The sequence below is a fragment of the Cimex lectularius genome, unplaced genomic scaffold, assembly GCF_000648675.2.
Source record: "Cimex lectularius strain Harlan isolate CLEC.00 unplaced genomic scaffold, Clec_2.1 scaffold222, whole genome shotgun sequence".
NCBI lineage: Eukaryota > Metazoa > Arthropoda > Insecta > Hemiptera > Cimicidae > Cimex > Cimex lectularius.
In genome coordinates this window covers 285,584-299,214 of record NW_019392817.1, presented here as the reverse complement: position 1 = coordinate 299,214, position 13,631 = coordinate 285,584, and the positions used below count along the sequence as shown (strand labels likewise).

The following is a 13,631-nucleotide window of genomic DNA, read 5'->3' as shown; positions in this document are numbered from 1 at the left end:
ACCTTTGTCTTGATGATGTGATATTTAAGAATAGTTTATTGAGATAATGTAAAAATAAACGAAAAAATACAAGAAACTAGGAAATTAAATGTAATTAAAGGGTGGTAAACTGAAACAAAATTGCAGTTCAAATACATTGTAAGTAATAAAAAAGAGTTAACCACAATTTATGCACTTCACATTAAAAACATTTTTACATGAAAAAATGCGTACATATATGTACAAATGAAAACTGTAACGTGCAAATAATTAAAATTGTTGTGGTATTATTATTGTTATATAATATATAATAGTACAAATGAAAACTGTAATGTGGAAATAATTAAAATTGTTGTGGTATTATTATAGTTATATAATATATAATAATTGAAACGTTAAAGTCACAATGCAAACTTTACAAATAAACAGCTGACATTACATTTTAAATTATGAAGCATTTTTATAGAGCAATTTCAACAACTAAGAAGTGTGCCACCCTTTATGTTTAGAAATTTTTATTGTTTTAATTCTTAACTAAAACAAAAATACTTCTTACATCAAAAATAACAGTGCATTTGTTATTTCCTGCTGTAACATATCTTCTGGAAATTTGAAAGATAACTTGCTTTGAAATTGTTAATATAATCAGGATAGCAAACATGTGCTTATCATAGAGGAATACTTATCAAGTAATATAGCGCTATGGTGCTAATAAAAAAGAAGGTAAAATAATTTTTTGTCAAATCACAAGCATCTTAGGTAGTCTTATGAATTAAAAAAATCTCTTCCTCACTTAACACCTTTACATATAATCAATAATTACAAAACTAAATATACATATTTAAGAAAATTAGCTTAAGATTTAAATAATAAAGAAGATATGCAGTGTAATTTTTACTATTTTTTGTAGTGCACCCTTGTAGAAAGTAGAATAAAATAAAATGAGCTAGGTAAATTTTAGGCAAATCTTTGGGGGGGAAATGAAAACTAAGGGCTCCATTCTTTTATCGATTTAGGAAATGTCAAAATATTTTCTTGGATTTTAAATTACAATCTGCCTCAGAAAAAAATGTTTCTAATTATTGACAAGCTTTTTGACTGAAATCATAATACCCATAAAAAGATTGAAAATAAAACATGTGTAGTTAATACCTTTTATTTACAAGATTTTAAAAATAAAAAATCCTTGTCTTTAAAGAAAATAAATAAAGAAGGCAGTTAGAATCAATAGCTTTTAAAAGTAGTCAAATTATTTGCTCAAAGCCCTTCTGAATTTGTCAAATACTAATCAAGGCTTGTGACTAAATAGGAGCTCTTAGCATTCTAGCGGACTTCCTAAAAACATGACCATGCTGGTTGAGGGAGTGAATCTTTCCTTAATTCTTTCTTCCTTTCATTTATCTACAAAACTATTTTAATTCACGGCACAAAATGAAAAATCAGTAACACAGTATACACTAAAAATTCGTCACCAAATTTGTATCTTGTAAGATAAAATCAAAAGTAGGTAATTAAATGGAGTAAACTTTGTGTGTAACATCAAGCTCTAGAAAACACTTTGAAAACATTAACATATCTTGTGGCGAGTGTCTTTGTTTCTATTCTCAACAGAAAATTTTATTTATTTATTTAAAAGACAGTTCCATTTTAATATGATTAGGTTTAAAATAAATTATGGATATTTCAATTTAATAAAGCTGCTGATGTTGTTTTAAATTTTTGATTGTCATTTATAGGGTTTATGTTAATATAAAAAACTGGATTGTAGACAAAAAATGACCCAACTAACTGTTAATAAAAACTAAGTACTACACTTAACGATATTGTATCTGTCTACCAAAAAAGGAAAAATGAATGTGTTAATGTTAATTCATTAAGTTTGCAATTTATGAATGGTTTGTTTAAAAAAGAGATGGTAAAAACTGAGTTTTAGTAAGGAAAGAATTTTTTAAAAAATTAATAAAAACACTGAAGTGCCTCATATGAGGGGATATTAAAATAGATATTTTAAACCATTAGAAAGAATTTATGTCTGAAAACCCACCATTTACTCCTCTATTCCTTAATGTATTCTCATCGATAAATGAAAAAGATAAAAAATGTGTTATGGTTCGTGCAATTGAGTTCCTAATGTACAACTCTCAATTTGGAAAGATATCAGGTTTGTTTTGGTGACAGAAGGATATCAAGTATTTCATTGCCCTACAGAGTGAACAGTTAGTACACAGAAAACATTTATTTATGGTTGGGGTTGACATAACAAAGCAGCTCCATAGCCTAACACTTGTCACAAAGGTGGCTTAAGTCTAATCCTGGGTTGCTGATACCAATGAAGTATGTAACTTTCAGCATGCCTTAAGAAATTTGACTACAATGAATAAATGTATAGCACATTATAAATAAATGATCAAAAATGCATTATGTTTCTTGGTGTTCACATAATGAACAATATTTTCAAACAATATAAATAAAAATATTTCAAGAAAAATATTCTAAATGAATATTGCATATCAACAAATTGAGATATTTAATAGTCAGAAAATCATTAGTAACAGTTCATCAAATATTCATTGCTACCAAAATGAAAACAAATTTCTTGATGAACTAAGACTCATCGGTTTGCTAAAGGTACAGAATGGGGAAAACAAAACAACAAAGGGCACATTGTATCACACACCCTGAATATTACATCTATTGGCTGCCCCAGAAAATGATGCAGGTTTTCATGTTTTCTTTCAATTACCTCTATATAATATAATTTTCTGTTACAATTCTGTAACAGGACAACGCTCGGCTTCATGGCATATCTCACATGTGACATAATGAAGACAGTTGGTTAGGGATGGATAAACAAAGACAGTTGGATCTTAATTATGAGATTCTGCCCCCTCCCCCAACTCACCAGACCTCTTGCCTACTAACTACAATTTTTCAGACACCTGTACAAGGTTTACTGCATAAACAATTTATTGATTAAAAGCAATATAAAATGCGTTTACAAAATTTGTTATAATAAAGGCTCAAAATTCTATTCAGAGGGTATAGAGAAGTTTCCATCACATTGGGAGAATTTTATTGAGAGTGATAGAGGGTATTTTAGTTAATAAAAAAATGTTTAAAAACATAAACCTGTATTACTTCAGACAACCCAACACATCTACATCTGTTTATACATTAATTATTCTATTTTACTTGATTTTCATAACTCTTAAACTAGTTAAAAATGACCAATCAGACTAGTACTGACAAATTATATTTCATTATTCATCAACAAACATATTTTTCATTAATTTCATTCTGTGGTTTCTGTTCCAATATTATAAATTAATAAAGTAATAATTTGACAGCAGATTATACTGGTACAAGTCTTGCATTGCTTAAAAACTTTAGTGGTTATATCTCATATGTGTTCCAGCACCATCAACTTGTTGGTCACATTATGCAGTTGCTATATGTCCGTATATTGAGCTGAGTCTGTTACACGCCTCAGAAAATTGTTCTGCACAACCTGCAGCCTGGTGACATTAGTCTTGCATGTTAGATTCCAAGAGCATCAGCCTGGCCACCTTGTACAAAAGAAGTTTATTCGCCCGTAACAGAGCAGAGGGAAAAGTACACAGATAGCCCTTTCCCCTCGTTCCTCTAACATTAACATGGGGTCTAAAGGTGAGTTTACAGTCAAATATCAATCACCCTAAAAATTGGTCCGACTCAGACTATGACAGTTGCACCTTCAATTTGGATCTTTTTACACAGGAATGGCCTATGTTTGCTGAAAACTATTGACTTCATTTTACTGTGATTAATTTTCATTCCCAACAATTGAAGAAAATTTCTACTCAGCACATCTCATTGTCTAACCTGTTCGATATTGTATCTATTATTATTACTCTATTAATTTTTCATTTATTTTATTAATTTATAGTTTTTTTTTAAGGCATTTTTGTATGTTTATATTTTTTGTATAATGATTCAATAATTAAGCAGGTTTACATTTTTTTATATACTTTTTAGATAAATAGATAATATAATACACCACATACAACACAATTAAACGCATTTTTTCCCTTGTATCCTTGAGGTATAATATAGGCAGGTATAGTATAATATATATAGATATGTGAAAGAAGTGTTCAGTTTTCGACTGGTTCAAGGCGCGATTACAGTTTTGTAAGACCCGCAGGTCACGAGGGTTTAGCCTAACATGGACGCCGTGAAAGTGGCGAAAAAACGCAGACATTAAATTTTATGTATATCCAAAGGGAAAAAGTTATTATTTAAGTAATAATAGTAATTTTACACAAACAAAAACTATTGTAAACTAAATCTAAACATACATAAATTTTCCTTTGATCTTGAACATAATTTTAATTAGATCCAGGCTAAGAACCCTTGCTAATTTTATTACTAATAAAGGGTCTGTCACTAAATTTTAAATCTTTTACTTTTGCAAATAAAGCTTAGTTAATGATCGTTTTGAACCTAGTTCATACTCAAATTATGGACCGTCTGGTTACCAGTTCTATTTTATTTTCATGTAAATTTATTAATAAATCTTATTTATTTTCATAAGGTTTATCGAGTTTTTTGTTTCAAAAATTTCAATAAGGAATTTACTTTTCAGGCTAATTCTTCTACATTTTTTAGATAAATGGATATTATAATACACCACATATAGCACAATGAAGCGCATTTTTTCTCTTGTATACTTGAGATGTAGTATGCATATAAAAGCAGAGCATCAGTTATGTATGTATGTATGTATATATATATATATATATATATAAAATATAGATTTGTGAAAGAAGTGTTCAGTTTTCGACTGGTTCAAGGCGTGATCACAGTTTTGTAAGACCAAAAAATAGAATCATTAAACTTTGTGTGTTTCTTAGAGTCCTGGTGTTTCATAATTTGTTGAAGCATTCCTTCGTTCTCGCCATAACAATTAACTTCCTTTCCATTATTGAACAATCCCAAATCACAAATCCAATTCAGAAAATCCCTTTTCACGACATCCTTTGAGTTGAATAAAACCACCTATGATCAAAAAAATTTCCCAGATATACCGCGTTCCGTGTTGAATAGAAACAAGAATAGCACCTCACTTTATTATGAAATACTTGGGTCAAAAATTATATTTATCCCCATTATATTCAGTGGTCAGATAAAAAAATAAAATTGGGATTTGCTGTTATTCAGAATGCAACACCAAGAAAATTTGACCATGTAATATAATTGTTAATTAAATTAAAACAATTTAGCAAAAATGTTTATTATTAGAACGACACCATCTTTAAGTGTGTTCAGAAAAGTTTATATATATATATTACATTCACTTTATATTTTTTTCCTTGTATTTTGAGCAATTATTTGAATGAAGATGATTTTTAGGATTGGTTCTTCAGTATAATAGAAAAGCATTTGCTAACAACATTTTGTTGACTAACTAAAAAAAGAATATAGTTTATACAAGTTAAATGATTTACAATTGGTAATAAAATTGACAAACATCATGTGAAATATTTATTTGCTGTTGTTTACAAGTACAATAGACCGGTCCTCTTCCCATAAGTTGTTTCCTTGTTCTTTTAATATTACAAAGACATAACAGTTGAATAAATTTAATCATTATTAGAAAGTAATCATAATTAAAAAAATAACAAGGCACTTAACTAAAATTATCCTCAGGTCTTTGAATATCAGGTTAAAAACAAGAATTTTAATATATTAAACTTAAATTTTTAAATTAAGGGGACAACCAAGAATATAAAAATCTAGAATGTATATTTCACTTTGGCATTGACTTTATTTTTGACCTAATACTATTTCGATTTTTCTAACTTAACATCAACAATGATCTTCATATCTGCACTATACAAAGTCAGTCATTTACAAAGATTTCAATGGCTAATCCATTCCAATGATAAGTACACTTGTACAATTCATATAACATTAATAAAATCACAGACATCCACAACACTAATTATAATATACAAATTGTAAATACATATTAATAAAACTGTCAACAGCACAAAAAACCTGTGTAACACAATCCATTTTCTACATTTCAATAGTTATCACATAAATAATTTGGTCAGCAAATCTAAAAGCATAGCACGATTAAGAAAATTATAACAAAAAAAAGTAAACCATTAAAATGTAAGTCATGCAGGAACTAATTTTTCAACCTAATACATAATCCAATATATAACAACCATTTAAAAATTTCAATAATTGAAAATTAATTTTAAAAGCAAATTTGTTTTAGTGCTGTTGTAATATATTAAATTATTAATTATAATAATAATAAAATACAATACCTTAATGTTTGATAAAATTCAAAACAACGAGTTCATGCAGTTTTGTTTGAACTAATGTAAAAGGTGGATAAATTTCAGAGGAATAATATGAATGAGAAATAATCATGAGAAATTAATTGTGTGAAACCATGATTCTACATAGGTAAACTACCTTTTTGCTTGAAATTCAAATTGGAAGACAAAAAAATCTGTTTCCTTAAAGAATCAAGTTCAAATTAAATTTATTACTTAACACTGTTGATACTAATCCTTTAAAAGCACTCTCGCCTGGTTAGCAAACGTGATTTCTATTTGCCCAGGAGGCTGCATCCATGGTTCACCATCAATCTGCATTGGTATGCGCTTCTTCAAAACGAGCTAAAATTTCACAATTAGAATAAATTTCAACTCCTTAAGAGACAAAATTTACCTTGACTTTTTTTGCTTGGCCCAGTTTTGTTGGTTCTGAAAGACCCAGTTGGAACTGAGCCAACTGGAAAGAAGAGGCAGCTGATGCAATTTCAATCTTTTCATCATTTATTGCTTGCCTGGGATACTGGTTGCTATCACATCCTGAAGAAAGATTCCAGAGATCGACTCCACCTCCATACCGCTGTATGTTGAGAACAATAATAGCTTCTAACTCGGGAATGTCGATCCTCTCGTCATCGAGATACAATTCTATGAACGCCTCAAGCCCTTTGCATTCCCTGTCCAACACTTGTTGGGTTCCAAATATTAAATACATCAGCTGTAAATTATAACCAATGTAAATATAATGACAAATCATTATCACAACTTAAAAGAGTTCATGAAATAAAATACCTTATTCCTCAGTTGGGAACCAAAAAGGTAAGATCTGTTGTTCCTCGTTTCATGAAAGTTTAAAGCAACTAAAGCATCAACCCCTATACTTAGATAATTATACATAAAATACTGATGTGGTCTATTTAAAGAAAGACCCCTTCTCTTAAAAACTTTATAATTTACTTCCCACCTTAAACATTTAAATAAACAAATTAATTATATTTATTATAATCATTTAACACTAAAATGAGGCTAAAGGTGCTTGTACCTATCTAAATAGCCTTCTTTAGCTTTTTGAAGATGTTCTAAGTACTCCTGTACTGAAAATGGTGTTGTGATCTTTGATCCCCAATTTAGAACACGTGACAGGTCGTTTCCAGTACCAAGAGGGATAATACCTACAGGAGGATATTTCTAAACAATCAAGCATGTCATATAAATTATTTCCCTCGCAAATGAAAGTAGACTTAAAAGACAGACCTTTTTTTGTAATTTATGCAAAGTAGTTAAAACCCAAGCGATCCCACCATCACCAGATCCGACTAGCACAATCGGCTGTGCAGATTCAGGAAGGAGGTCAAGCCACTGACATAGAAGACTCGGATCCTGTTCACCAAGTACAATGACTTGGAGTGGGTTCAGTATTCCCCTAAATGCGGAAATTACTTCCCCTCCAAATTTGCTCCCAGATTTTCGGCTGACTTGAAATTAATTATTAAAACACAATAGAACAAAATTAAATTTTAAAACATGCCATCTACTCACTCAAGACAAAGAGTGGTGTCCACCTGTTCTGACTCCACTCTGGTTCTCGAATCTCATGGGTTACACTCACTCTGCCGATATTGATCCGGTGAAAAGTCTGGACAACACTAGATGGTGGTATGATGAAATTTTTATATTTCCCCGTGTCACATTTCTCAGCAAGCATCTTTTTGCAGTTTATGTGAACTGTCATGTGACACCAGATGCACCGGAAGTCATGCCCGCACTCTTCATGGCAAACGGCACATTCAGAACCAACTGGCAGATTTCCTTTAAGATTATTATAATTTGTTAGTGCAAGGTGAATGAGTCCAATGACTTTCAGAATCTCACCCTTGATGTATGAATGTTTTAAAGGACCGATAACTTCTGTAAACATACGTTTACACTTTACAGTATTGTTGGCTTTTTTCAAACATTGGACATCGGCACACACTCCGCACATGTCACAGTAAAAACTCTCCACTGTGACTAGTAAAGTCTCACAAATAGAACATCTTGATGTCTGCAATAAATTAAATATTGTAATAACATTTTTCCCCTTGTGCTACAGGATAGAAATATATATCTGAAATATACATCATCTAACATATACTTCAAACCATTAAAATTCAAAACAAGTAAGAAGTTCTTTCAATTAATTAAGTTTTTTAGTTGAGATAAAAAAGTCAATGGCCCGAGCAGGATTCAAACCCACGATATTAGACTAGATTCACCACTGCTCTACCACTAGAGCTATCGTGACTTCGATCCACCCGGACACTAACTTCCCATCTCAACCCCACCTTTTGAATTTTCCCTCCTTTTTGCCATTTTTCAAATGTCGTGTAATCTATTTGATGCTCGGCGACAAATGAAATGGTCACGAAGAGCTTCAGTGAAGGTATACTTCATTTTAACTTATTAAATTCACTAGTTTTCATGGTCCACTTGACCAATTAATCTTTCATTTAATTAAGGTTTTTAGTTGAGATAAAAAAAGTCAGTGTCACGAGCGGGATTCGAACCCACAATCTTCGGCTTTTTCCTCAAAGTCCCTTGAAAAACCTCCCCTTAATACTATATCAACTGCCTACAAAACATAGAAAAAACATAAAACCAACTCAAAACTGCTAATCAAATCAATATCACACATCTACATACTAGCAACAAAGCCTCTTGTACTTAGGCCATAGTACTAGTTGATCTACAGTGTCAATTGAGCCAAGTAATGATACTCTTTATTTTGCAATGTGTGATGACTAGCCGTTTGTAGCAATCAAGAACAATTTCAATGTAAGATTACAAAAGTATTTCTCTGGATTGCAGGACTAGCTGTTTTATATGGAGGAAAGAATCCTTATGGTTTTTAGGTTATTTTTGAAATAATTTTTTCTTCCTATTTACTTTTCCCATTGAGTAATTCATTATTTAATAATTCATAGTTCATAGTTACAATTTCTCAATAGTAGACCAATCAACCAATTTATATGCACAGATATGTAAAATAGAAATATATTTATTTTAAAAAAAAATTAATTAAAAAAAATTTTTTTCACAATAGGACTTGGGCCATTTACAGTGAGTAGAAAAATATAAATAACAAAAAGGTTACAAAATATAACACAAGAAATAATAATTAATAAACAAAATTTGTCTGATATTAACATAATTGAACATGAAGGAGAGAATTAGGGGTAAAGGAAAAGTATAAAAGAGAGAAGAAAAAGAGAATAGCAACAATATCACGTTAGTCTGATCAAATCATGGATTGTTTGCAAAAAATTGAAAGCTTCATGCCTGAAAGTTAATAAATAAATAAATGACACTTGTTACAAACTATTATCAACAGACAAAGTTATTTATTTATAAAAACATTGTATTTAGTATAAGAAATGACAAAAAGAGAGAAAACATATCTATACATGTTGATAAGAGAAAACAATTTTAAACACTAACAGAGAATCTGTAAGTTGCACAAACAAGTTGATTTTTGATTTTCATTTACACAGATGAGCATTATAAAATATTATATGTATATGTATCCGTTGTAGATCCCTAAGGAAGGTGAAATAAAACACCAAAAGCTTGGCATAGTTAGTATGGTGAATAAGTATGAGGGCAGAACTTATTTTTAATTTTAAATAAGTATATAAGGCATCACAGTTCAAGGTAATCAAATAAAAATCAAGGATTAAATGAGGGGGATGTTGTGCAAAGATTTGGGTATCATCAGCTTTTAAGTGAAATTTGGAGTAATTTAAACAAGAAGGAAGATCATTAATAAAAAAATTGAAAACAGTAAAGGTCCTAAAATTAACCTTGAGGAATGCCAAACTTACCAGCAAAGTCAGATGAGAGTTTGTTATTAGGTAGTTTGACAACTTGTTTACCACCTGATAAATAAGAGGATATTAATTTAGAAGTAGAGGACAAAAAAAAGGCAAATTTTCAAGTTTCCAAATAGTAGGTCATGGTTGACCATCCTGAAAGCAATGTAAGTCAAGCAGCACTAACCAAGCCTTCGTGAATATCTATGACTCCCCGTATATCTTCACTAATTTTTAGCAAGGCCTATTTACAGTTGTGTTTATATCAAAAACCTGATTGAAAAGGTGAAAGCAGAGAATGATTATCAAGAAAGTTATTAATTTGTTTAAACATAATGATTTTTAGAACTTTATAACTTATAACAAGGGTAGAATACTTATGTCGAAAATCATTTAGGGGTGATGATGATGATGAAACTAGGAAAACAACTTTCTTCCATGCAGAGGGAAATGTTGATGAAGTTAAGGAGAAATTAAAAATATATGTTATATATTTAATGGTGAATGGGAGGGAGAGCAAAATTATTTTAATAGCAATTTCATCAAATCCTGTCGTACTTTTGACAATACCAATATTGAGTAAATAAATCAATAACTACATTAGTCATTAATAAATAAATATACCTACACATACAGATACTAATTCAAAAAATCAAAGATGAAAAATGAATACAATATACAGTAACAATATAAGACATTTATAAATATATCTATTCATCTTTCTCTATACAAAAAAGTGAATTTATTTTTATTATTTAGAACTTAGTATTAACAATTTCACCTACATTACTTTCCAAACTCCCCATGGCGCTTTATAACAACCAACATGAGTACAATAATACTAATTGAACGTTTCACTCAAAAAATAAAATAAGGTGGTCACTTTTTTGCATCCCAAGTTTATGCAAGGAGTTAGGCAGTTTAGAATTGTATGCCCTATTACAACAAAAGCAATGCTGTCAAGGAAGGGTGAATGTTGCATAATTCAATTAAAACTGAAGTAATGCAAACAAAGATGCGGTTCTAAAATTGAAACCAGACTGGAGAGGGGAGGCTGGTGCTTCCAAAATCGATATCGATGTAATAAAAGGATATTTTGAAATGGTTGTAAGTTCCTGAAAAAACACCTAAAACCAAAGAATAAAGCTTTTCTAATAAATAAAAAAAGGAAAAAGAAGGAAATAACCATTTTGAGATAGTTTAATACCTATCCGTTTCCTTTACACAAAATACTGGCTATTTATTTGTCAGAAAAATTAAATGTTAGTACCAAATAAAATACATGGAAATGTTTTAACCTAAACCAACATTAACTAAAAAACAAAAAGTCTTAAAAAATCCATGTCAAAACACTAGTAATAGAAAAATTAAAGTTTTTTTATGACTGTTCATTTCAAATTGCTTAGTTTGTCTTTCGTTGAACAACTTTAGGATATTTCTTTTAAAGTTTGCACTTTTTTGTGATGGAACCTCATTATATATTATTGTTTAGTTAAATTCAAAAAGCTTTTAGTTCCAGCAGATTTTTTTTCTTGGATCACCATAGGTAGTTATAGGGTTGTTTTCTTTGAGTTTCACTAACCACGATAATTGAGAAGTGTTGGGGTTTATTTCTTTGAGATATTCCCCTTCTGTTATTGTGCTGGAACTAAAAACTTTTTGAATTTAACTAAACAATAATATACAGGACAAATAACGTGATAAAGTGGAAAATTTCATTATATCGCGAAATTTAATTTTGAGCGTCGCCTGTACATTATTTGAATAGTTTCATTAACTAGCTAGTTGGAACATTTTCCAAATGAACAAAAAAAACATAACAGCTGAGGACGTCAAAACACCTGCTGTTGAGGAAATTGGATCAAAAGCAAGTCTGGGGTTTACCTGAAGCGGCTCTTTGTTCTCTTTCCAGCTGTGCTTCTTCTTGGAGCCTCTGAGGAGGTCCGAGATGCCCTGAGCACTCCTGACCGTGTAATTCAAGAGGATGCCGAGGGCGACGACGACAACGGCAAAGAGCACGCTGTAATAATCTCTGGAGAAGAAATCGCCCATTAAACTCGTCATTTTCGCCCTGGACACGTTAGACCGTCGCGTCGCCGCCGGAAACGCCTGCTGACTCGGCGTTCTGGTCTCGAAGTAAAAGCGGGTCGCCGATCTCAGAATAGATTACAAAATAGATTCCATTCGACAATAAAAACGTTATTTCCGTATGAGAGCTTTCTTTTGCATTTCCGTTGTCTTTTAAAACCGGATTCACCCCTTTAACCCGACGATCATTGGATTAGCTCGATAATCCAATCCGAACTTCACACCTCGGATAACGAGTGACAGAAGAAGCGAACAGGTAAACATACATGTATTACATGTTTCGTATCAAACGGATCACGGAACGCGGTGTCACGTCAATGTCAAACTAGTCCGCCGAGCACTCAGCAGAGCGCGCAGGCTCTGGAACTGGAAAGTCCAAACTCAAATCCGCTTTTAACAGAAAAAGCTGGGTTTTTTCTTTCTTTTTTTAAGTAAAGTAATATCACAAATTAAAAATAAAGTAATTTTTTTTAAATTGACAGGTGTTTTCATACTTATTTCAATGTAAACCAAATTAAACGACATCAGAAATTCATGAGTTTTAATAAAAATTATTTATTTATAATGGTTTCAAAAAAAATTGTGCCGACAAATCCAGCAAATTGTTTGAAAGAAAATTGACCAAAACACCGGAAAATCATTTAGTGATAGATTAAAATTTAACTAATGTAGGAGAATAAATTTGAATGCTGCGCCAAGGTGACGTCGGACTGTGAGGTTCTTAAATGGAAAAATAACTTAAACATTAACAACTTGGCAAAAAGCGGGGTTTACCAACTTATTTGTAGTGATTGTGATATTAAATATATAGGACAAAGCGGCAGAGAAATAAAAACGAGAGTAAAAGAACACTTGCCTAAATCGAACAAATTTTCAGAATTTAAGGACGATCTAAAAGAAACAAAACATAATTTCAATTCAAATTTAAATACAATAATGTTACATAGTTTCAACAAAGGGAGAGAACTAGATTGATTTGAGAAATTTGAAATTAAAAAATGTAAAATTGAACATGGAGATAAAAGCATTAATAATATAATAGATTTTGATCTACCTCCCATTTTAAATATGTACATAAATAATATTAAACGTCCAAATAATTAAATTAATTATTTTAATTGTTATTATTTTTATAATAATTTAATAATGTTAAGGTATCATTCTAATTTTTTATTTTTTATCTTTAATCACTAATTTATAATTAATTTCTTACAGTATTTACCATTATAATATTTACTTGTGTCATAATTCCCGCTTTTCGCACGTTCAAATTGAGCGCCATTAAAAAACCAGTTTCTCATTGGAACGTCGCGTTGGCGAGAGTATCGGCAGGTTCACTTTTGCAATTCATGTCGAGAGACTTAGTTGTAGAAATCCTTCAACC

General features: G+C 30.7%; 1 protein-coding gene across 2 annotated transcripts; it reads right to left on the bottom strand.

The window, feature by feature from the left end:
- Positions 1-5,476: 5,476 nt before the first annotated feature.
- LOC106672386 (diacylglycerol kinase epsilon) lies at positions 5,477-12,677 on the bottom strand. Of its 2 annotated transcripts, XM_024228390.1 has the most exons (9): positions 12,044-12,677; positions 8,184-8,355; positions 7,851-8,120; positions 7,566-7,786; positions 7,354-7,499; positions 7,104-7,275; positions 6,709-7,029; positions 6,528-6,656; positions 5,477-6,082 (listed from the first exon to the last, which is right to left on the bottom strand). In XM_024228390.1, exons 1-8 carry the CDS (start codon positions 12,221-12,223, stop codon positions 6,543-6,545), a joined length of 1,596 nt encoding a protein of 531 aa, XP_024084158.1. In that variant the 5' UTR covers positions 12,224-12,677; the 3' UTR covers positions 5,477-6,082; positions 6,528-6,542. The 2 variants fall into 2 exon arrangements, with proteins under 2 accessions (XP_024084158.1, XP_014259255.1); XM_014403769.2 differs by having other exon boundaries at positions 5,477-6,656.
- Between the last annotated feature and the right edge of the window lie 954 nt (positions 12,678-13,631).

What these genes read in the sequence shown, in the direction of transcription:
- LOC106672386 (XM_014403769.2), bottom strand. Translation starts at nt 12,223, where the DNA reads ATGACGAGTTTAATGGGCGATTTCTTCTCCAGAGATTATTACAGCGTG. An exon ending in AAAACATTCATACATCAAGG is followed by an intron (nt 8,121 to 8,183) that starts GTGAGATTCTGA and finishes ATAATCTTAAAG; the next exon opens with GAAATCTGCCAGTTGGTTCT. An exon ending in AAAGAAGGCTATTTAGATAG is followed by an intron (nt 7,276 to 7,353) that starts GTACAAGCACCT and finishes TAAATGTTTAAG; the next exon opens with GTGGGAAGTAAATTATAAAG.